Here is a 26176-nt window from a genome sequence, read left to right on the forward strand (position 1 = left end):
GATTAGAGTAAATATGTACAAATAATAACAGATTTCCTTGTTCTTCACACATATATATTCATCTACACTATAAAATTCTCTTTCAATTAAGTAATCCTTTGGTTGTTTCTGGAATGTTCTTTTTCTCATACTGTCCTGTAGACATTTAGGAAAATGCTTCACCAGTTATACACCTGAGTATTGAGGACCTTTTTCAGCAGCTCTCAGTCTGTATGGTGTATTCTCCACTGCCCCTTATTTCATGTGTCATATGAATGAAAATCTACATTTTCCCCCATTAACATCAGAAAATATCAAGAAAATGAAAAGGTTTCCAGCGCTATGGGAGATCATCCCCTGCAACATTCCACTTCAAGTGATGCCAGTGACGATTATCCTTTCTTTTCCATATGCAGCATCCTGCCATGCATTAAGAAAAAGTAAACAAGCTATACTGTTTGACTGCAATGGCAACAGAACGAAGAGGAATGGTGTGAGGAGACAGTACTGTGAAGTACTGGCAACTTCATCTCATAGCTGTGGAAGAAATGATGCATGGAAGGATTAGTGTTATGTGAAAGTGTGCTATAGCTCTTCATTCATGGTCACTCACTGTCAGACCCTGTGTGATGAATCAATACACTGGTAAAAATACAGCTCTACCCACTGTTAGTTTGCATATGTTGTCAGTTGTTCCAATAATGATAGCTTCTGATACCATCAACAAATATCGATCAGAGGTAGGGACTAAATTGCAGTTGCTAGAGAGTAAAAAGTGATTAATCCTTACCATTTTTCACTGGTTTAACTTCAGCATGATTCTCATAAAATTCAAAGGCACCTTGAACATCAGTTGAACAAGTTATGTTTTGTGCCTTACCATTGGACACTGCAGTGACTTCATGCCGATTAGGCGACAAATTGAAATTATTTACAATAATGCATTAGAGAAAATAAAATTATATGAAATTAGAAATTAATAAAAAAATAATTATTCTACAATCAAATAACAGATTTATCCTTATTGTTTTCCACTTTTGCAGCTTGAACATCAGATGACTGTTTTGATGTTTTCTTTATGATTGTACTTTGAGGTAGGCACAAATTTGAGGCTGAATAAACTCATCTGATCTTTTTTCCTTTCTCCTCTCTCTCTCAATTTTTTTCTTTTCCCTTCACTGTCACTGACTTATGTTTGGATTTCATAATGTTAATATCAATAAAATTAAGCTTTCATTCTTGCACACACTGTAAAAAATTGGTATAACAAATAACTGGCAGTGCTGCATACTCAGAGATCTCTAGACAAGGTGGAGGTGCAGTGCAGTTGGTTCTTGGTATTGCTATGTATTAAACTATAGCCCATGCAACATTACTCCTTCTTGTAGTTCCTCTACTCTTGGTGCAGCTGACAGGTATGAGTTGTGTACAAGGAACAGCAAGGGGAATCCTGGAGATGACATAATAAAAATAATTCTTTACTTCAGAACTGGCAGATGCTGTCTGCCATTGACATGTAGAGTGTTAGGAAATAGTAATATGAAAAAAATCTACCAGCTTTTTGGTGTTATTAACCAGTTTTGTGGTTGTTTATTGGTCCCAGCTATGCATCTACATTTTTAAGTAGCTATTAATTGGTAAACTGTGACAGAATACAGGCAAAAATTCAGCTTGCCATATCAGTGATGGCTAAATTTGCAGCTTCTAAATAAAACATTTCTGTTGGTAAAATTTCTATTAATTTTGAATAATTAGTTATTAAAAACAAAGTAAAGCAATCAGCACTGGTTTAACAACAGTCTTAAGCAACAGTCACGTGACATTAGAAGTGATACAGCATTATTGAGCTAATAATGTAATTTTAGTCATGTGGCATCCACATACTTACTTCTTGGACTAGTCAATTTAGATGGCTCACTTGAAGCACACATTCTCTAATTTGTTCATAGAATAGCGAACGTTAAAGTGAATTGCCATGTGCAACTGCATATTAATGGAGGTGTAACTATAAAATTCGTACCTTGGCAACACTGTCGATATTATGAACCAGTGACTGATGAATGTTGACATCTTGGCCCTGTGGACATTTCAGGTCTGATTGCAGCATGTTCACATGCATTAAGGACCATCCAGTATCTGTCAACTATGCAGTTGGAGGAGCAAACCCCCTAATGCAAGAACTCCTTACTGTACTTGTGGCCAGCATGGGAGCATGTTTCAGAGCACCCATTGCCATGTGTGATCATCACATGCACTATTAAAAACTATGTCCCATCTTTTGTAATGTCCAGGGGACCATCTTAAATCATGGTGACTTAGTTTGGTCCCATAGGAACTTAACACAAAAAAAATCTTTCAGTTACATTGTGTAGATAGAGAGATGCTAAATGAAACACATTTGGCTGGTAAGAGTCTTCAATGAATATTGAACCAGGATATTGGCAAACGATCATTCACAAAACCCAAGGAAATTCAGGGCTGTTAGTGATGTCAAAGTAAGTGTCCAGTCACCAACAGATGAGACAGACTGAAATTGAGGACAACAGAGAGAAAGCAGAAATGATTGACTCCATTTTCAAATGTTCTTTTACAATGGAAAACCCTGGAGAATTGGTCCACTGTAATACTTGTACCACTGAAAACATGAGGGAAATAAGTGCTAATGTCAGTGGTGTTGAGAAACTGCTGAAATTGTTAAAATTGAATGAAGTTGCAGAGGGTGATGGAATTTCTATGGACTTGGACTTTACTCAATCTGTCATACATCCCTCCTACAAATAACTGTGCCCAGAAGTGGGAAGAATGCATGGGTCACACCCCTTTAAAAGAAGGGTAGTAGAAGTGATCCACAAGACTACTGTCTAGTATCCTTTATATCAGTTTGTTGTAGAATCTTAAAACATATTCTGAGCTCAAACATAATGATGTATTTAACTTCCGGGCAGATTAAAACTGTGTGCCCGACCGAGACTCGAACTCGGGACCTTTGCCTTTCGTCCCGAGTTCGAGTCTTGGTCGGGCACACAGTTTTAATCTGCCAGGAAGTTTCATATCAGTGCACACTCTGCTGTAGAGTGAAAATCTCATTCTGGATAATGATGTATCTTCAACAGAATGACCTCCTCCATGCCAGCCAGCCAGATTTTGAAAACATCAGTCATGCAAAACCCAACTCGCAATTTTCTCACATGACATTCAGAAAGCCTTGGATCAAGGCAGTCAGGTACATTAATTTCTGAAATGCAGCTGACTGAATATCACATCTACACTTTGTGTGAAAAGTACAATTGTATGGTGTATCAAGCAATATTTGCGACTGGATTGAGAATTTTTTGATAAGTTGGGTGCAGCAAATTATCTAGAATGGAGAATTATCAGCAGATGTAGAAGTAACTTTGAATATGCCCTAGCAAACTGTGTTGGAACCCATGCTGCCCACATTGTATATTAATGACCTTACAGACAATATTAATAGTAGCCTAAGACATTTTGCAGATGCTGCAGTTATCTACAAGTACTGTCTGAAAGAAGCTGCATAAATGTTTCTGTCAGATGTTGATAAGATTTCAAAGTGCTGCAATGATTGGCAAATAGATTTAAATGCTCAGAAATGTAAAATGAAAAAAGTGTAGCATCCTATGAATGCAACATCAAAGAGTGACTACTGAAATCAGTTAACCGAGATACAAATAGCTGGGTGTAACATTTTGTAAGGATATAAATGGAATGATCACGTAGGCTCAGTCCTGGGTAAGGCTGGGAGCTATACTTTGGTTTACTAGTGTAATATGGAGAAAATTCCATCAGTCTACAAAAGAGATCGCTTACAAAATTTTCACGTGTTTCATCCTAGAATATAGCTTAAATGGGTGGGACATGTACCAAATAGGACTGATGGGGGATATTGAATGTATACAGAGAAGGCCAGCCCCCTCCCCTCCCAGCTCTCGGGGAAAGAAAAAATACAGTGTGGTCAGGTACTTTTCTTTCAATAAAAGAATAAAAAGTCTGTACTAAGAAAGATTTTAGCAGTGTTCATACTGGAACTTTTATGGCGACTTACAAGCTGACATTCATCTCCAGAAATATCAAAAGTTCTTCATACTACCCCCCGCCCCCCCCCCCCCCCCACACCCTCCTCACCTCCTCCTACAGACCATCTTGAAAGGGAGAGTGTCACAGAGATGCTAAAATATGCTGAACTGGTCTGCTGAAGATAGATGTAAACTATCTCGAGAAAGCCTACATACAAAGTTCCAAGAACAGGCTTTAAATGGTGAGTCTAGGAATATATTACAACACATTGAGGATGACATTGCATTAATTACAGTATGCATGGCAGCATTTAAACTAGCATGCTTCCCATGCTCCATAAGTGAATGGAATGAGAAAAATCCTAAAAATTCGTACAATGGAATGTAATCCCCTCCACACACTTCACAGTAGGAAGTATAGTTAAATGTGTACTATACTGTAGCAGTTATTCCTATGTGTGGTCCAAGTTTCATTGATCTATGTTACCAGGCAGTGACACATCATCTGAAAGTTACTTTTGTCCTTATGTTCCGCACAGCAGTGTATATATTCTGATGAGTCAAAAGATGGCAGGCGTTGGTTATGCATGCTATTGCGTTGCTATGTATACAGTGAAAAATCTTCATTTTCGCAAATACTACCACAAGTATGTGTACATTGCAAAAGTAACAATTTTTATGACGTGGTGCAGTTAAAATGAAACCTAAAATATAAAATGAAACTATTTATTTGCTATGGTAAAGGGGTATTCATGTATTTGGCATATTGAGATATTAGACAGCCTCACAAAAGACAGGTTCTAAGAACTGTAACAACACAGGTGACAGCCAGGGCCCAGTGCCATCTCCATGGCATTAATTCCAGCCATCCAAAACATTTTGATACCTTTGGTAGTGACCCAGTTTTCCAGGCATGTTCATGAAGCGTCTACATTCCTAATCATCTTGATTGATGACACTGCAAATAGGCGGCAGTACTTGTGTTCTGCATATACAAGCTCACTGTGGGCATTCATACACCTCCAGGCTATCTGAGGAGGTCATCAGCACTGAAAAGCCATGCAAACAAGTGTGCATATAATATCAAAATCAGTTTAATGAGAACATAATTTAGAATTTCAGTACAAAGTCCAGGCACAATGCCAGGTCGAGTCCAATTAAGTACCAAGAGCCCTGAGGCTGGAGTCAAATGAGTGTGGGAACAAATCATAACTCTGGGCTAATATCATGTAGGCTATCGTCAGTTTCTCGAGGTCTCACTGTCCATTGGCTGTGCATGTCAACCTCAATATGATGCTGCCTTTGATGTTTGTTCATACTGCAATGTAGTGGCCAGACATGAGCCACCAGTGCAGGTGAAATATGTTGTAACAAAGTGAACCAGCATTTTGTGACCTATTATGGTAATGGCCAATGAGCTACCAATGTGATGGGAGTTGTAACAGAAGGTACCACAGGGATTAATGAATAAAAAAATAGGAATGCGGGTAAGCTGCTACAAACAGCATAGTGAACGCATTATTGTGGCCAAGATAGACACGAAGCCCACGCCTACTACAGTAGTACAAGTTTATATGCCAACTACCTGTGCAGATGACGAAGAAATTGAAGAAATGTATGACGAAATATAAGAAATTATTCAGATAGTGAAGGGAGACAAAAATTTAATAGTCATGGGTGATTTGAATTCAGTAGTAGGAAAAGGGAGAGAAGTAAATGTAGTAGGTGAATATGGATTGGGGGTAAGAAATGAAAGAGGAAACTGTCTGGTAGTATTTTGCGCAGAGCATAACTTAATCATAGCTAACACTTGGTTCAAGAATCATGAAAGGAGGTTGTATACATGGAAGAACCCTGGAGATACTAAAAGGTATCAGATAGATTATATAATGGTACGAGAGAGATTTAGGAACCAGGTTTTAAATTGTAAGACATTTCCAGGGGCAGATGTGGACTCTGACCACAATCTATTGGCTATGATCTGCAGGTTAAAACTGAAGAAACTGCAAAAAGGTGGGAATTTAAGGAGATGGGACCTGGATAAACTGAAAGAACCAGAGGTTGTACAGAGTTTCAGGAAGAGCGTAAAGGAACAATTGACATGAATGGGGGAAGAAATACAGTAGAAGAAGAAGATGAAGTAGTGAAGGCAGCAGAGGATCAAGTAGGTAAAAAGACGAGGGCTAGTAGAAATCCTTGGGTAACAGAAGAAATATTGAATTTAATTGATGAAAGGAGAAAATATAAAAATGCAGTAAATGAAGCAGGCAAAAGGGAATACAAACTCTCAAAAATGAGATCGACAAGCAGTGCAAAATGGCTAAGCAGGGATGGCTAGAGGATAAATGTAAGGATGTAGAGGCTTATCTCACTAGGGGTAAGATAGATACTGCCTACAGGAAAATTAAAGAGACCTTTGGAGGAAAGAGAACCACTTGTATGAATATTAAGAGCTCAAATGGAAACCCAGTTCTAGGCAAAGAAGAGAAAGCAGAAAGGTGGAAGGAGTATATAGAGGGTCTATACAAGGGTGATGTACTTGAGGACAATATTATGGAAATGGAAGAGGATGTAGATGAAGATAAAATGGGAGATATGATACTGTGTGAAGAGTTTGACAGAGCACTGAAAGACCTGAGTCAAAACAAGGCCCGGGGAGTAGACAACATTCCATTAGAACTATTGACGGCCTTGGGAGAGCCACTCCTGACAAAACTACCGTCTGGTGAGCAAGATGTATCACACAGGCGAAATACCCTCAGACTTCAAGAAGAACATAATAATTCCAATCCCAAAGAAAGCAGGTGTTGACAGATGTGAAAATTACTGAACTATCAGTTTATTAAGTCACGGCTGCAAAATACTAATGGAATTCTTTACAGATGAATGGAAAAACTAGTAGAAGCCGACCTAGGGGAAGATCAGTTTGGATTCCGTAGAAATATTGGAACATGTGAGGCAATACTGACCCTACGACTTATCTTAGAACCTAGATTAAGGAAAGGCAAACCTACGTTTCTAGCATTTGTAGACTTAGAGAAAGCTTTTGACAATGTTGACTGGAATACTCTCTTTCAAATTCTGAAGGTGGCAGGGGTAAAATACTGGGAGCGAAAGGCTATTTACAATTTGTATAGAAACCAAATGGCAGTTATAAGAGTTGATGGGGCATGAAAGGGAAGTAGTGGTTGGGAAGGGAGTGAGACAGGGTTGTATCCTCTCCCCAATGTCATTCAATCTGTATATTGAGCAAGCAGTGAAGGAAACAAAAGAAAAATTCGGAGTAGGTATTAAAATCCATGGAGAAGAAATAATAACTTTGAGGTTCGCTGATGACATTGAATTCTGTCAGAGACAGCAAAGGACTTGGAAGAGCAGTTGAATGGAATGGATAGTGTCTTGAAAGGAGGATATAAGATGAACATCAATAAAAGCAAAATGAGGATAATGGAATGTAGTTGAATTAAGTCGGGTGATGCTGAGGGTATTAGATTAGGAAATGAGACACTTGAAGTAGTAAAGGAGTTTTGCTATTTGGGGAGCAAAATAACTGATGCTGGTCGAAGTAGAGAGGATACAAAATGTAGACTGGCAATGGGAAGGAAAGCGTTACTGAAGAAGAGAAATTTGTTAACACCGAGTATAGATTTAAGTGTCAGGAAGTCATTTCTGAAAGTATTTGTATGGAGTGTAGCCATGTATGGAAGTGGAACATGGATGATAAATAGTTTAGACAAGAAGAGAATAGAAACTTTCGAAATGTGGTGCTACAGAAGAATGCTGAAGATTAGATGGGTAGATCACATAAATAATGAGGAGGTGTTGCAGAGGATTGGGGAGAAGAGAAGTTTGTGGCACAACTTGACTAGAAGAAGGGTTCAATTGGTAGGACATGTTCTGAGGCATCAAGGGATCATCAATTTAGTATTGTAGGGCAGCATGGAGGGTAAAAATCGTAGAGGGAGACCAAGAGATGAATACACCAAGCAGATTTAGAAGGATGTAGGTTGCAGTAGGTACTGGTAGATGAAGAAGCCTGCACAGGATAGAGTAGCATGGAGAGCTGCATCAAACCAGTCTCAGGACTGAAGACCACAAAAACAACAACAACAAAAGAAATTATTATTATTGAGCGTTTATTGAGGCAATTGCAACTGCTGATGACATCTTGTGTGCAGACAGTCGCTGACCAGATGCAGGTGTGGAGTTCGGCGCAGTTCTTCCTTGCAGCCGTGGGCCAGCTCTTCCTGTACTGCTGGTGTGGCCAGCAGATCTCACATCTGGCAAGTACACTCACAACCTCATCTGCTTACTGTGTTATGCCATTTCTAAACAGCATGCCTTCTGTATGACCATCTGGCTGATTGTTATACGAATGATGATGGCTTATATTTCAGTACTGTCAATGAATTTTCCATGGTAGGAGGGCTGCAATGCAGTCCACAAAGACATATAATGATGAGGAACTGCCCCAAAGGTAGTAATTCCAGTTTTTAAAGCCAACATTGATGCCTGGCACATCAGTATGTTAACATGCTCCTTCAATATTGTTATCCATGTCTGGGGTAGAGGTTACTACAATCTATCAGCAACATTGTTAGGTTTTTTGCACATGATTGTGGAGTAAATTTATATTTAGTGTTAAACAATAAATCTGGCTAACTTAAAAATCTGTGTACTATGACATGTGAGCTGTGGAATTTTTAGGAGAGTGTTACGAAGCAAGTTGTTCAAAGCAAGACATCTCATCACCTCCATAAATGTTCATGTAAACATATATAATCCTTCTTTTCCAAGCTTGTGAAAAGTTATATACCACTGTGACTGTAACATCTTACTTAGACCATATGTGTTTCACTTTGTTTTATAGCATCTATTACTGATTTTCTTCTACACAAGTGTGTTTGACATGTAAAGTGAATATCTTCACTTTATGAAAAATACTTTATTGTTAGTTTTATTATTATGATTATTATTATTATTATTGAGAAAAGATAAATATACATGATAATGAGTATTGTGAAACAGTTGTCAAAAATCCATTTATTAAGGAGGCATCTGCATGATGTTCTAGGAAAAACACAGAATACCATTCTTATGACATACTCTGTAATTTGAAATTTTAACAATTTACAGCTGCCACAATATATAATTCAGTAATTTGCTAGTGAAGGGAAGTGTTAGCATGCACAGATTTCTTAAATGTACAGATGATGAGGTACTACAAATGTAATTGAACTAAGGCACTTCATTACACCCAGGATTCGTGTTTTTCAAATGGCTCTGAGCACTATGGGACTTAACACCTGAGGTCATCAGCCCCCTAGAACTTAGAACTACTTAAACCTAACTAACCTAAGGACATCACACACATCCATGCCCGAGGCAGGATTCGAACCTGCGACCATGGCAGTCACACGGTTGTGGACTGAAGCGCCTAGAACTGCTCGGCCACCACAGCTGGCTCGTGTTTTTCATATGAGGTTGTGGTCACTTTATAGCTTCATAGAACTGAAACCTCTGCTTCCTTCATTTCTTTGCTTGAATAGATTATGAGTTCAGGTTATGTTGTGCTATGGGAAGTACTAAACTGTACATACTCAAATTTAATGATAGTCCATTTACCTTCAGCCATCTGTAGATATTTTCAGATATTTCGCAGGGTTGGTTTAAGGCTGAAACAATACAAGCAGCCATTTGAAGCGACAAGCTGGGAGGGTTGCCAGGTTCAGCCAGATACAAAATTTCTATACATGGTGTATCGTTAGTAGTAGCAAAATCTGACACAGGTGAAAGTATGTGATAACAGAAGCAAAAACATGCTAATAAATTGGGTCAGCACACAAACCATTTGGGAAGTAAATTTGAATGTGTCTCTGTGACTTCAGTTTGAAATATGAAGTTTGATAATGTAAATGTTTATGAAGTGTAAACTTATCATAAATTCCCCACCTAATTGGGCTAAAATTTCACCCAGGACATATCTTAATAAGAAATACAATATTACTTCAGAAATATGATGTTACAACTTGTGTTTCATGTGTCATTCTCACATGACTTTATTAACAGAATATTTCTGTTGCGTACTACACATTTTTACCCCCTTTCAAATAGAGACATAAAATTTTTGACCATATTTATCAATTTTCAGCAACTTTCTCAGCAGTTTTTTTTTCTCGATGTCTATAGTAACTAGTAAGTTTTCTTCAAGTGTAACATACCAGTTATGTAGCTACACTGTGTCTTATGTTCAATATGGCAATATAAAATTAGACATCTTAACTCCTACAAGCAGCATAGAAGCTATTCTCAAATGCCTTAATACATATTGTAACATCCTATTCCTTTTTATTGTCAGTGTTTTCTTCTGGACGAGTACTAGAAATAATAGACAACTCAGGACACAGTGAAGTTACATTTATGGAAGTACCATAAGGCATAAATTCATAAAAATAGAGTAATTTGATCATGGCGAAATCCATTGATAAATTTGAAGAAGCTTTCTGTTCAACTTTAAGCTGATGTAAGAGAAGCAAAAATCTGAAGAGGAAGGTGGCTGAGGGATGAATCACACCAAACATCAATGGAGCAAGAGAGGAACTGAAACTTTTGTATAAGTGATTTAAAAAAAAATAATAAAATAAAATAAAATGATGATGGAGTCTCCAGGAACAGAAAGAGAGTTTACCACAGATTGTTAGGCGAACCAAACCATGTAAAGCAATTGAAAATTCACTTAATACTGCACAGACTGCCCAGGCTTTCACAAATGCAGATAGAAAAGAAGTAAATTATGTATTTATTTATTTGTTTATTTCATGTTCTGGTGATCCATGTTGTGACAGTATCATAGGATATTGAATGTGAGAAATTTTTGGTAGCACATACAAACAAAACAAAATAATTTCATATTACAGTAAACAGTAACTTAAGGTTCTACTATAGAAAATAAATTTTGAGGGATAAATAAATGTTACAAAATAATAAGTGTTATAGGAAATAAATATTGCAAAATATAGTCAGGATTACAAATGTAGATTTTGGCACATATTTGTATTTAACACTACAAAAAATGCTACACACTGAAATTCAGGAACTCTTCTATCGTATAAAATGATCCTTCTAATAGGAACTGCCTTAAAGTTTTTTTAAACGAGAACTCGTCTTCTACCAAACACTTAATCCTTGAAGGGAGGGCATTAAAAATCTTACAGCCAGTGAAATGGACTCATTTTTTACCATACCTAGATTTGCCTGTTCATAGTGGATATCATGTTTTCTTCTCGTCTCATGACTATGATGCTCACTATTCAGTTTAAAAATGGATTTTTCTGTCCTTATGAAGCATATCAAAGAGAATATATATTGTGCAGTGGATCTAAGGATTCCAAGTTTCTTAAAAAGATTCCTGCATGTGGCTCTAGGATGGATTCCACATATGATCCTTGTGGCTCTTTTTTGTGCACCCAGTACTTTTTTAGCCAGTGACTGATTACCCCAAAATATAATTCCATATGCCATAATGGTTTGAAAATAACCATAATAGGCTGACTTCATGGTTTCCATGCTTCTATAAGAAGAAACAATGCATAATGTGTAAGTTTCTGAACTCAATCTTTTGCGTAGATCCAGGATGTGGTTTGACCAGTTCAGTTTGCTGTCAATATGCAAGCCTAGGTACTCTGAGGTATCCACCTTGGTTATCACCTGCTCACCTATTTTTGCTACTATTTCTTCATCTTTAAATTTGCATGGAACTGAACATAGGTTGTTTTAGTGTAATTTAAAAGTGAGGCCATTAATGTTAAATCAGTTCACTGTTTCACTTAAAACCTAATTTGCTGTTTCTTCAAGTTTATCTACTGAATTATCAATAAGTAGTGTTGTGTCATCAGCAAAAATGGTGAATTTACAATAAGTAACACAAACAATGGAAAATTAATACTTACAAAGGACAAAAGGATTTTTCAGACCTATGTGAAGCCAAATCCTTTTTCAGTTAGCACTATAACACTGTAATAGATAAACTTATAGGACAAAATAGCACAAAAGGAAAAAATAAGGAATATTGTAAATGTGACAGACTATTTACTTCTTTTTCCTATAGATGGGAAGAGATTATAGAAGTCACTGTCTTGGTCACACGTTACTTTATTGAAAATGATAACTGGTTTTGGCTTTGCAGCCATCATCAGAATTTTGCTTCTGAATGTAAAAAAATGGACTTTCAACTGTGTGAATAAAATGAATAAGATACCCAAAATTACAGCAGTGAAACATCAGCACATAATCATTTCATACAAGAACAATAGCAAGGAGTGCATATTTATAGATTAAATAAAGTTTACAATGACTGGTAGTGTGCTTACTTATAGATTAAAAAAAGTCTACAATGACTGGCACTAATAAAATGCCAGATACAAATGATTGAAGTTATAAACATACAAAAATAAAGAAAATAAAAAAATAGTGTGTATTAGAAGATGTAGAATGAAATACTTTATATACTTTTCTAAAATCTGACATAATCTTTATACTTAAAAACATAATATATGTAAAAGCTATAGAACTGCTAATTTCACACATGACAAAAGAATGGAATATATTATGTAAGATAAAAATTAAAAACATAAAACCAGTTTAAAATGCACTTTAAGGCTTTATCTATACAGCTGGATCACAAAAGCTTTACATAAAGAATGGTACATTACATTGCAGCTGCAACACAACTTTATAGATGATACCATATAGTGTTGAACATTATACTAAAAATAAAATGATTTAAAATAACTTTGAAGATATGAGACATAAATGTGGCTAGATTAAAGTGTAAGAAAGTAAATGGTGGTATGCAAGCAATACATAGGGGGTTGTAGTATATCTCCAGAGTAATCATTTAAAGCTGATTTTTGAATCACTGTAATACCCATTCTCAGAATAGTTTACATATGTCTTCAAGAGTCTACCAATTCATTTCATTCAGTATCTCTGTGACACTGTCATGGATTAAACAAACCTATGACCATTTGTGGTGCTGTTCTCTGTATACATTCAATCTGGTACAGGTCCCACAAACGAAAGCAGTAGTCTAGAACCAGTTGCACGAGTGATTTGTAAGCAATCTATTTTGTAGACTGATTACACTTCCCCAGTATGCTACCAATAAACCAAAATCTACCACCTGCATTACCCACAACTGAATCTATGTGATCACTCCATTTCATATCCCCACAAAGTGTTACACCTAGGTATTTTTATGAGTTGACTGATTCTAACAGTGACTCATTCATACTATAGTTACAGAATGCTATGTTTTTTTTTCCATTTTGTGAAGTGTGCAGTTTTACATTTCTGAACATTTTGAGCAAATTGCCATCCTTTGCACCATGTTGAAATCTTATCAAGATCTCACTGAATACCATGTTTGTGCAGCTTCTCTCAGATCATACTTCATTACAGATAACTGCACCACCTGCAGAAAGTTTTATTTCACTATTTATATTGTCTGCAAGGTTATTACTTTATAACGTGAACAACAAGAGTCCCAATGCACTTCCCTGGGGCATGCCCAAAGTTACATCCACATCTGACTACGAGTTACTTCTACATCTGACGACCTCTCCATCCAAGATAACATGCTGTGTCCTCCCTACCAAAAAGTCCTCAATCCAGTCACAAATTTCACTTGATAGCCCACAAAATTGTAATTTTGGCAGTAAGTGTAGGTGCAGTACTGAGTCAAATGCTTTTCAGAAATGAAGAAACACTGCATCTCCCTGGTTGCCTTGATCCAAAGCTTTCAGTATGTCATGTGAGAAAGTGAAAGTTGAGTTTCACATGATCAATGTTTTTGGAAACCATGCTGGTTGTCATTGACGATGTCATTCTGTTCAAGACACATAATTATGTTAGAGCTCAGAATATATTCCAAGGCTCTACAACAAATTGATTTCAAGGATGTTGAACAGTAGTTTTGTGGATCATTTCTACTACCCATCTCGTAGACAGATGTTACATTTGTCTTTTTCCAAGAATTGGGTGTGGGTTTTGGTTCAAGGGATCTACTATAGAATATAGCGAGAAGAGGGGCTAACTCAGCCACAAATTCAGTATAGAATCTGAGAAGGATTCCACTGGGGCGTGGAACTTTGTTCAGTTTTAACGATTTCATCTGGTTCTCAACATCATGGGCACTAACACTTATTTCATTCATCTTTTCAGTGGTACAAGGATTAAATTTGGAGTAATTCTCGTGGGTTTTCTTATGTAAGGGTATATTTGAAAATGGAGTTAAGCATTTCAGCTTTTCCTTTGCTACCCTCAGTTTCAGTTTCTGTCTCATTCACATATGACCAGAACTTCTTTGCGTTTTGTGAAATGTCACTTGACAATATTCTGCTATGGTTGTCATTGAAGTCATCATGCATTGGTCTCTTGACAGCTAAACACGTTCCATTGAGCATCTCTCTGTCTATAGCCCTACGCTTTGTTAATCTGTTCCTTCTGAGGTTTTTCACACACATGGCACTGTCTCCAGACATTAGAGTCTGATTTTTTTTTTTTTTTTTTTTTTTTTGTGAGCCAATAACATTTTTAATAAACAAGTCTATGGAAGAAAGAAGATTCCCTTAATCCCTCAAGCCAGTAAATTGATTCCTGTATACAAAAGAGGCAATAAGTGGGATCTAGGAAACTGCAGATCCATCACTATAACCTCAGTGTTGTTGATAATATAAAGAGAGCAATAAGACACACGCTGGTACACTTCATAGGAAGGAGTAATATTCTGAGCAATGCCCAATACAGTTTCCTTAGATCGAATAAGTCATGAATTTCAAATTTTGTGAGCCACATAATGACAGCATTAAATGACCAAATGAAAGTTTGTGGTTTATTCCTAGATCTACGCAAAGCCTTTCATGGTGTATACATTGTTGCAGAAACTTCATCAGTATGGCATGAGGGAGAAAAGTTAGTATTTGGTTCACTGCTTTTCAGTCTTCACATAAATGGTATGGGTATACCAGAAGATGAAAATGTCATCATATCTACTGATAATACATGTCATAGCTGGTGGTATCAATGGTGGTGGGCTGGAGAAAAGAACTGCTGTGAATGTAGAAAATGTAACCAAGTATTTCAGTAGTAAAAATCCATCGTTAATGCAACAAAAACAACGTACATGCAGGTCCATGCCAGTAGAAATATTCCCACTGAAATTATCAGCATTAGACGTAGGAATACAGACCTACAGCAGAAAAGCACTTATGAATTCATGGGTGTGATAGTAGACAAGTACTTGTGTTGGAAAAACCATGTAGTTAATAAATGTCCAAAAATTAAGCAATGTATTCATAAAGAGGAAGATGTCTATCACAGGAAATGAGGACACATTACTAAAGTACAATCTCAGATATCCATGCTTGTGATATTATGTACTGATTTGGGGTGGTGCTGCTGACACTAACATCAGAACACTGGTGTAGCACCTAGCCAAGCCAAGAGAATCTAACGAGTACCACATGGCAAGTAAAAGACTGAAACTAACAGATAAGGACCCTAAACAGCCATGGTGTGTCTTTTACTATAAGCTCCCACATGACATAAAAAGTATAAACATTCTGTCAGCATTTAAACAAAAATTAAAAGCTATGTGATTGTGACATACCCCTACAGTATATCAGAATACTCACACAAACATCACAGCAACTAAACACAAACTGTATGTGCTTGTTATATTAGAGTAGTGTTTGTGACCAGTAGGTGCAATGCACTACAATTGATATGCTGAAGTAGCAAGCAACAATTATACTTTATGTAAGAGATACAATAACCCAATTACTCAGAACATGAGTGAGCACTATATGGTTTCTGCTGAAACTCATCCACTGACATTGCAGTGGAATATTGTTGGCTGAAAGTCAGCCATTGACATTGTATTGGAATGCTCTTGGCTTGAAAGTCAGTCATTGGCATTGCAATGGATTGTTCTTCCAAAGACAAAGTCCATGGGGCCAATAATTACTGTTGAGTGGTAGGCTGCTTGAGAATGGATTGAAGATAGAGTTCACCAAGATGGTGAGCTTGAGGAAGAGTTGCTGTATTAAATGGCCAAATGAAAGTGCAACAAGGCAAAGAGCTCAAAGACAGTTAAAGACAAAGTCCAACAAGGCATTGGGCAAAGGATGGGCTTGGCAAGGTCTTGGTGGCTTGAATGCTGTGGTGGGATGATCCACATTTGTTTGGAAATGTGAACTGGCTGCAGAGCAGTCAGGTAGTGACCTAAATACCAGACAGGCAGAGGAATACCTGCATGGCACTCTGGGGGGACATGACTTGCAGGAGCAAGATAGTGCAGTACTGAACTTGGGTGGATTTTGTGCTTGAAGGGGCCAGGGTGGAAGCATCAAAGGCTGTGAGTGTGTTAACAAGGTTAAGTACTGGCAGGAAATCAAGGAGCAGCATGAAGAATGATGCAGATTGTTATTGTGTAGAATAGCGCTGAGAATTTGCAGTGAAAAGAACTGGCAATGAGTACTGCAGCACTAAGGAAGATGTCTCAGAATGTTGTATATCTATAGTAGAATGACAGTTGTAGTAGGCATTGAGTTGGCCCCTAAGTGATCAAAGGACAAGGTAGCAAGGTCTACCTCAGGGTTAAGGAACTGGAGATCAGGATAAGGATGACCATCAGAGCAAGCAAAAAGGAAAGCTCATTGCTGAGTGTCATCTTGAAACACAGAGACCACACAGCACTGTTCGAACCAAATGAGGAAGATAGGCCATAGCTCCAACTCTTCATTCAATTATTGAAGTAGTAGTGGCTGCATCATCACCATCTGGGAAAAGGCAGCTTCTAGGTGGGTTAACTTCCTTAAGAGGTTCTCAACGTTAAATTCTAGGCACTGTAAGTGAAATGGAGCTGTGCTGAGAAGTCTGAAGGCTGAGGTGCCATACTGAAAAGAGACATTGGGTGTTGAGAGCACACTTACGTGTTTAGACTGTTTTCATTTGATCTCTCAAGGTATGCTGGAGGTGTGGCAACCCACAGTATATGCCTGTGTGGTTGGTAGCTATTCTTGGATGTAGCATGAATATTAGTATGTTTGAGCATGTTCTGTATAACTCTAACCAATCCATTAAAGCAAAACCAGGCTGTTTCTTCCTTGTTTTTAACCTGTAGTGTCTGACATAATGTAAAATGGTCTAACGAAGTTTAAATAAGATCGAAGATTAGAGTTTAATGTTCCATCAGCAATGAGTTCATTAGAGATTGTGCACAAGCTTGGATTAGGGAAGGATGGGGGAGGGAAATCAGCCATGCCCTTTCAGAGGAACCAGCCAGACGTTTGTGGTAATTGTATTAGGGACTTCACAGAAAATCAAAATCAGTACATTCAGAAGGGATTTGAATGATCACCAACCTGAATGTGAGGCCAGAATGCTAACTGCTGTGTCACCTCTGATGTTCTACAAACTACGGCACTGATATCATAGCCCTCCAGGAATCCCATCTAAACAAAGACAATATAGCAAAGGGAAAAGTTACAGGTTACAAAATGATAGGATACCTGCCATCAACTATACATGGCTCTATCATGTATGCCAAAAACAGCGTTTCTAATATTAAAGGAATGTGCTGCCAGGTGATCAGTGACACAGAAATGATAACTCTGGAGCTGAGTGTCTTAACTGTTGTCTCTGTCTACAAACCTCTGTTCGTCAAGTGGCCCATCCCAGCCTTGCCATCTGTACCACAGCCGTGCATATACCTAGGTGATTTCAACAGCCACCATGCAATCTGGGGCTATGCAAACAGTGACGTAAGTGGAGAAAAATTAGTGGAATGGGCAGAAGGAGAAAAACTCTTATCTCAGCTAAGATGCCAAAGAATTGAAAGTCTTTCATTCCGCTAGATAACACACTGACACTAATCATGACCTGTGCTTCCTCTCCACTGATAAAAACACACCCTCCTTGAGTCATACAAGGAAAGTGCTAAAGGGCTTCCCAAGAAGCCAACACTGTCCAACAATAATCAAAACAGGACTGGAGATACCCATAATAAATTCCATTAACAAGCCAAGATGGAATTTTAGAAAGCTAGCTGGGATCAATATACATGGGAAGTTGACAGAAACTTATGCTTGGTAGCCCCAAAAGCAGAAAACTACAAAAGATTCATGGGAGTAATAATTGGTGCAGCCAAACGTAATATACTTTGAGGGCTCGGGAAACAATACACCACAATATCAGACCCTTTTCTGAAAGAGATACAAATGAGGCCATCAAAACATTGAAAATGAGAAAAGCTACAGGGCTGGATGGTGTATTCCCTGAACTTATAAAACACGTAGGGGAATATGGAAGAACTTCACTGAAGAAGTTCTACAAGTTCGGAAGGGTCCTCAACAGTTCAAGATTGCACAAAAATTAGCAATCCTCAAATCTGGAAAGCCAGTGCATGACCCCTCGACCTGAACGTGTGCTTCAAACTACTGGAACGACTCATCCATATCAGAATACAAGGAATAATAAACAACATAACCCCAATATATCAGGCTGGGTCAGAAGCAAGTGGAGCTACTGTGAGCAGGTCCTAGCCTTGACATCCTACATTGAGGCTGGATTCCAAGAGAAACTAAAGACATCAGTTGCCTTTGTTGATCTATCGGCAGCATATGACACTGTGTGGCTAGATGGACTCCTGCTGAAGTTGAAAAATCTTGGCTCAAGTAAGAAACTGACGACACTTGTGGGAAATATGTTAACCAACCGTTACTTCAAGATTAGCATTGGACAAAAACAGAGAAAGTCATTTACCTTGAACAATGGGCTCCCAGAAGGGTTTGTCCTAGCACCCCTACTTTTAAATCTGTTTACCAGTGATATGACAAATACTGCTAGCGAAAAGTTTTGCTATGCTGACGACCTTGCCGTACAAACCAGCTCACTTGAGGAAGGAGAAGCTATGTTATCTACAGACTTAAAAACTCTCAACACATTCTACAAAGCATGGAGACCCAGCCAAATGCAGCAAAGACAGAAGTCTGTGCATTCCATCTGAACAACAGAATTGCTAACCAGCAGCTGAATGTGAGCTTAGTGTCACAGTAGGTCAGTCTCTGACATATAAAAACACTTGGAAAAAACAAGCCAAAACTAAAGGCCCAAAATAACATTGTAAAGAAACTAGCTGGTACAACATGGGGTGCCAACTCATCGACTTTATGTATTACAGTACTTATGCTGGTGTAACCAGTTGCTGAATACTTTGCTCCAGGGTGGAAACATAGTGCCCACACAAGGAAGCTGGATGTACACCTGAATGAGTCAATGAGGATTATTATGGGCACATTAAAATTCAACCTGATCCCCTGGCTACACACCACCAGCAACATCCCACCGCCTGAATTAAGACACCAAGAAGCAATTAATGGGGGTTGGAGGAAACTACACCACCCCGACTACCCACAAGACCTCCAAATTCATACAGTCTTAAACAACCCTCCCCCAGACCTCTTAAAATCTCGCAATCCACTGTTGCATAATGGAAGGAACAACAAGAAGGTTGAGATTAAAGAAGAGTGGTGCAAGAGGTAGAATGCTGCAACAATAGCACATCGAGGTGTCCAAGACCCAACTGCCAGCCTACCAGGGTTTCATCTGTGGAGAAGTGAGTGGACAAGGTTGAACAGAACAAGAACTGGCCACGCCAGGGGCAATGTTATGATGCACAAGTGGAGACTCTGAGATTCTCCAGCTTGTGATTGTGGGGCCCAAGAACAAACTGTTAAACATATTGTTAGAGACCATCCTCAGAGGAAGCATCCTGATCCATATAGCGACTTTATTAATGCTACTTCCTCTGCTGTTAGTTTGCTTCAATCATTATATATTGAACTATTATTAAATGTATTTGCCTTTTTTAACCTGCAATTATATCAGTTAAAGTAGTCAGTAATATTAAGATAGTAATTTTAAAAATTTAAAAATGTGTATAAAATTTGTGCCAAAAAGAAAAACTAAACTATATGTAAATACTTAACTAGATATACATGTAAAATTAAATTTTATGCACTTGTCAGTGTTTGATTATGTTGCAGTATGATAAATAAATAAAATAAATAAACCTCCCTTGCTAATAAATATGTTCCTCTCTTTGCTGATTCCATGAAGAACCACCTTATTTTTTTTACCGTATCAGTCCATCTAATTTTCTGCAGTCTTATGTAGCACCAGATCTCAGATTCTTGGAATCTCTTTTTTTCTGGTTGCTCCCACAGTCCATGATTCACTAACATACAGTGCTGTGCTCAACACAGGCAATGTTAGAAATTTCTGCCTCCAAATTATGACCAGACTTTCTTTGGCAAGAACACCCTCTGCTGTGCTAGTAAGATTTTTAATGTCCTCCTCACTTCGTCTGTCATGGGTTACTTTCGTTCCACGGTAGAAGAATTCCTTCTCTTCATTTAATTCAACATAACTGATTTTAATGTTTTAATGTATTGCTGTTCACATTTTTAGTACTCCTCATTACTTTATCTTGCCTTGGTTTACTCTCAATCCTTACTCTGTGCTAATAGATTGATTAGTCTGTTAAACAGATCCTGTAATTTTTCTTCATTTTCCAGGAGAACAGCAATATCGTCAGTGAATTTTATCATTGAGATCCTCTCCCACTGTAGTTTAATCCTGCTCTTGAATCTTTATTTTACTCCTGTCATTTGTTCTTTGATGCATAGATTATAGAGTAAGGATGAAATGCTACATCCCTGTCTTATGGTCTCACAGTTGTATTGTTCCTACTTTGTTCTTCTATACAGTGTTTTGCTCGTAACAACTAAATATCATGAAAAAAAAAGTTCCAGATGAAAAGTTAGTATTTTCAAAGCAGACATCTGTCTGTGCTAAAACTGGCCACCGCGTAACCCCTCCACCCCCAATGGAAACCCCCATTTTTTCAATTGTAGTTTCAGGTTCTACAACAAAAATACTTAGGGCTTATCTGAAATAATTTTTTCCATTCGTGGTACATAAAAAAAACATTGCTTCCCAAGGGAGGTTGCCAAGTTAGGGGGTGCCCAGTTTTAACACATACAGATGTCCCCCTTAAAAATATTAGCTTTTCATCAGCATTTTTTGTGTGTGTGTGTGTGTGTATATGATGTGTCTTGATAAAACAATCACATTTTATATTGTTTATTACTCATCTTTCCCTGTAGCTTACTCCACTCTTCCTGAGAACTATCAACATTTTGCACTATTTTACATTGCTGAATGCTTTCTGTAGGTCAGCAAATCATATGAAAGTGTCTTGATTGTAATTAAACCTCACTACCATTATTAAGTGCAACATCAAAACTGCCTCTCTTACAAAACTGATGATCAAATAACACATCTTTAATTTTCTTTTTGGTTCTTGTCTACACTGTTTTTGTCAGCAGCTTGGATGTATGTACTGACAAGGCAGTAGTTCTGATCTCACATCTGTCTGCTCTTGCACCTTTTAGGACTGAGTGCATAGTGTGCTTTCAGTCTCACAGACTCTACACATCAGCTATAATGGCTGTTTGCTTACCACTTCATCCAATGATTTTAAAATATGTTGTCTATCCTTTTTGATTTATTTGATCTCAAGCTCTTCAAAGCTCAGTTAAATTCTTATCCTAATACTGGTTCCCCCCATGCCTTCCATGTCACCTACTGTTACTTCTCCTATCAGATCAGCAGACTTCTTAAAAAAAGACATTCAGTGTACTCTTTCTACTTATCTAACCTCTCCACTTTGTTTAACTGTAGAGTTCCCACTGCACACCTAATTTTCAAGGCCTTGCTTTTAATTTCACTGAAGGCTGTTTGACCTTTCTTTGTGCTGAATTAATCCATCAAATAACCATTTCTTATTTGATTTCTTCACATTTTTACTACAGCCATCCCAGGTTGACTTCTGTGCACTCCCTACTTATTTCATTCCTGAGTGACTTATTTCCTATATTTGTCTCTCTCTGGAATATTTTTGTATGTTTTTCTTTCATTTATTGGGTTAAGTATTTTTTTTGTTACCCAATGCTTCCTTGTTGTTACATTCCTTCTGACTATCTTTGTTTGTCCAATTCTGTAATTGTCCTCTTTGCTGGTGTTTATTTCTTTTCAACTGAACTGCTTACTGTGGTAGTCATTATCACAGTAGCAGCCTTAGAGAATATTAAAAACATTTCATCGTTCCTCAGTTCTCCCGTGTCTGACTTCTTTCCACACTGACTCTTTCAGACAGTTCTCTTAACTTAGATTAGATTAGTTTTCGTTCCATAGATCCGTGTTGAGGAGATCCTCGTGGATGTGGAACATGTCACCTTTTTTTATTTTGTATTTTTTATTTTTTTAAGCGGAAATAAAAATACTAATAGTATAAATATATACAACACATCATTTGTTTCTATTAAAAAATTCGTCAGTGGAGTAGGAGTTGGCTACTATAAGTCTTTCAGGCTCCTTTTAAACTGATCTCTCTTTGTAACTAAATTTTTTATGTTTGCTGGCAAATTATTGAAGATGAGTGTTCCTGAGTAGTGGACCCCTTTTTGAACTAAAGTAAGTGCTTTTAAGTCCTTGTGCAGATCATTTTTGTTCCTGGCATTGTATGTATGAACTGAGTTGTTTGTTGGAAAAAAAGATATATTATTTAGGACAAATTTAATTAAGGAGTAAATATACTGAGAGGCAGTAGTTAGTAGACCCAATTCTTTGAATTGGTTTCTACAGGATGTCCGTGAATTTACTCCACAAATAACACGTATTACGCACTTTTGGACTCTGAAAACTTTTGTCTGACTTGAAGAGTTACCCCAAAATACTATACCATATTACATTATGGAATGAAAGTAGGCAAAGTATGCAAGCTTTTTCACTTTTATGTCACCTATATCTGCTAACACTCGAATTGCAAATACAGATTTGTTAAGGCGTTTCTGCAGTTCTGTGGTGTGCTCCTCCCAACTGAATTTATTATCAAGTTGTAATCTCAGGAATTTAAGACTGTCAACCTCTTCTATCTGCTCTTCTTCGTACTTTATGCATTTGCTGGGTGGAAAGCTCTTACAGGTTCTGAATTGCATATAGTGAGTCTTTTCGAAGTTTAATGTCAGTGAGTAACTTTAAACCATTTATTAATATCCATGAAAATATCATTAGCAGATCTTTCTAGAACTACACTCGACATAATATTTATTGCAATACTTGTGTCATCTGCAAACAAAACGAACTCTGCTTCTGGCAGTGTAACTGATGAGAGATCATTAATGTACACAAGAAAAAGCAATGGCCCTAAGATGGATCCTTGTGGGACACCACATGTAATTTCTTCCCATTCTGATGATGACTGATGACTTAATTCATCAGTCCCTTGCACTGACACCCTTTGTTTCCTGTTAGCGAGGTATGACTTGAACCATTTTTGCAGCACTGCCTGTGACACTATATAATTCTAATTTATTTAAAAGGATGTTGTGGTTTACACAATCGAATGCCTTTGACAAATCACAGAAAATACCTGCTGCTTGTAACTTGTTATTTAATGAATTAAGTACATTTTCACTGTAGGTGTAAATAGCCTTTTCGATATCTGAACCCTTCAGAAATCCAAACTGTTTTTGATAATATGTTATTTGTGGTCAGATAATTGAGAAGCTGCCTGTAGATTACTTTTTCTAAAATTTTTGAGAATGCTGGCAAAAGTGAAATCGGTCTGTAGTTTGATGGCATCTCTTTATCCCCTTTCTTGAATAGAGGCTTAACATCTGCATATTTCAGCCAGTTAGGAAATGTCCCAGTTATAATTGACTGGTTACACAAGTAACTTCGTTGATATTTCATCATAACCACCAGAATGCTTTGTTTTTAAAGATTTTATTATGGAAGTTACTTCTTTTGGTGATGTGAGTGACATATTCATGTTCGTAAAGCTATTTGTAAAGGCTAGTTTCAGATATTCAAGGGCATTATTTACTGATCCTGACAATCCCATTCTATCAGTAATGGATATAAAGTACTTGTTAAATAGATTTGCCACACTATGCCCATCGGTTACTAATGTGTCATCTACCCTTAGTGCTATTTGCTCCTGTTCCTTTCTCGTTCTACCAGTGTCCTCTTCACTATATCCCATATTGTTTTTATTTTGTTCCCTGACATTGCTATGTTCTTCTCGTAGTGTATTTGTTTAGATGCCTGAATTACTTTTTTTAATATTTTACAGTATTCCTTGTATTTAGCTAAATCATCAGCATTGGAGCTATTCTTGGTCGACACATACATTTTCCTTTTTGTCTTACAGGAAATCTTTATTCCTTGTGTGATCCATGGTTTTATTATAGACTTCTGTTTAATTTGAGTAACTTTTAGAGGAAAACAGTTTTCAAACATGGTACTGACATTGTTCATGAATGTGTTATATTTTTCATTCATGTCATGAGCACTATAAACATCTTTCCAGTTCATATCTTTGAGCAGTTTTCTAAAACACTCAATTTTTGGTTGATTGAATACTCTCCTGTATTCAGATTTAGCAGTCTTGATAATCTGCTTAGAATTTACATCTAAAACAAGGAGCTGCATGTCATGATCTGATAGTCCATTTATTACAGGTTTTATGATATGATTTTGTTCCTTTTATTTGTCTATAAAAATGTTATCAATGGCTGTCCTTGAGGATTTAGTGATCCTAGTTGGAAAGTTTACAGTGTGAGTTAGATTGAAAGACAACATTACTAACTGCAGTAAATGTTTACTGGAAGATTGAATTAGAAAATCTGTATTAAAGTCACCAGCAATCAAAATTTCTTTGTTTATTACTGTTAAATAACCCAAAAGAGCTTCTAGATGATTTATGAATAGATTATAATTTCCTGCAGGTGCTCGGTAAATAGTTACTATTATATAGGATCTGTTATGGAACTCTACTTCTGTTGCACATGCTTCTAGATGATGCTCTAAACAGAATTTATTAATGTCAATGTTCTTGAATTTATGGCAGTTTTTAATAAATGTGGCAACTCCTCCTCCCTCCATATCTACTCTGGAGAAGTAGGAAGCTAGCTTAAATCCTGAAATGTCTAACATATTCTTCATCATTATTGAACTGTAATCTGAGTCTGTATCTTTTCCTTTGTATGCCTTATAATCCTCTGTCTGCCCATCCTGATGATGATATAATTTAGCTGGAATTCTTCTGTGCCACTGAGCCTTTTTCTGAATCTCACGATTCATAAAAAGTGTACTCACAATTGCTGGCTGAAATTTCTTGCAGCAATGCCACAATGTACAAGTATCCTTTCTCTCTCTCATTTCTGCTTTCAAGACCATGTTCTCCAATAAATGTTTTTGCTAAAGAGGTCTCAGTAAAACAACACTGATTCTCACAGCAGAGTAATGATAATGTTTTATTCATTACAGGATACAAAAACATGGTACATAGTTCACACCTAATCTCTACTCCATCTACCTATTCATAATAAATCCTACTCCTGTTATTTCCTTTTCTGCTGCTATTGATATTAGGCCATACATACTTGGCCAGAAATCCTTATCTTCTTTCCAGTTCACTCAACCCCCACTATATCTAGATAGAGCCTATGAATTTTCCTGTTCAGATATTCTATCTTCCCTACCAAATTCAGACTTCTAACATTCCATGATCTGACTTGTAGAATGTTACCTTTTCATTGTTTATTCAATCTTTTTCCCAGAGATATGAATGAGGGTTTAACCCTGAATCTTTTGCCAGTGGAAAGATCATATTTGATACTTTTCAATTGTAGGCCAAATGTGCTGTGAATGCACATCATGTGTGTTCAGTGCAGTGGCTTCCATTGACTTCTGCATACTCTTGCTATTGAACACCTTAATTCTTCTGTCGTTAGTGGCAGTTTCCCACCCCAAGGACAAGAAGTTACCGTGCTTTCCCACCTTCTTTGACAAGGATATTGACACAACAATTCTTTGAAGTCTTCAGCTGCCATTGCTGATGATTGAATCAAAATTTAAGAACTGGCTGGGAACAAACAGTGGACTCAGTGTGCTGTGAGTACCAGTTAAAAATACTACCCATAGACCAAGGTAAGTAATTTAAAACAATCAAAATCAGAAGATAAGCATTGGTG

General features: G+C 37.3%; 1 protein-coding gene across 1 annotated transcript in view; it reads left to right on the plus strand.

Moving 5' to 3' along the window:
• LOC126273327 (odorant receptor 47a-like) overlaps nucleotides 1–26176 on the plus strand; it is a 120216-nt gene that overhangs the window by 82929 nt on the left and 11111 nt on the right. The window contains exon 6 of the mRNA XM_049976873.1: nucleotides 8192–8296. Within this exon, the coding sequence (XP_049832830.1) occupies nucleotides 8192–8296 (105 nt within the window). The remainder of the gene's footprint in view (nucleotides 1–8191; nucleotides 8297–26176) is intronic.

This window comes from Schistocerca gregaria, chromosome 5 (genome assembly GCF_023897955.1).
Source record: "Schistocerca gregaria isolate iqSchGreg1 chromosome 5, iqSchGreg1.2, whole genome shotgun sequence".
Classification (NCBI taxonomy): Eukaryota; Metazoa; Arthropoda; class Insecta; order Orthoptera; family Acrididae; genus Schistocerca; species Schistocerca gregaria.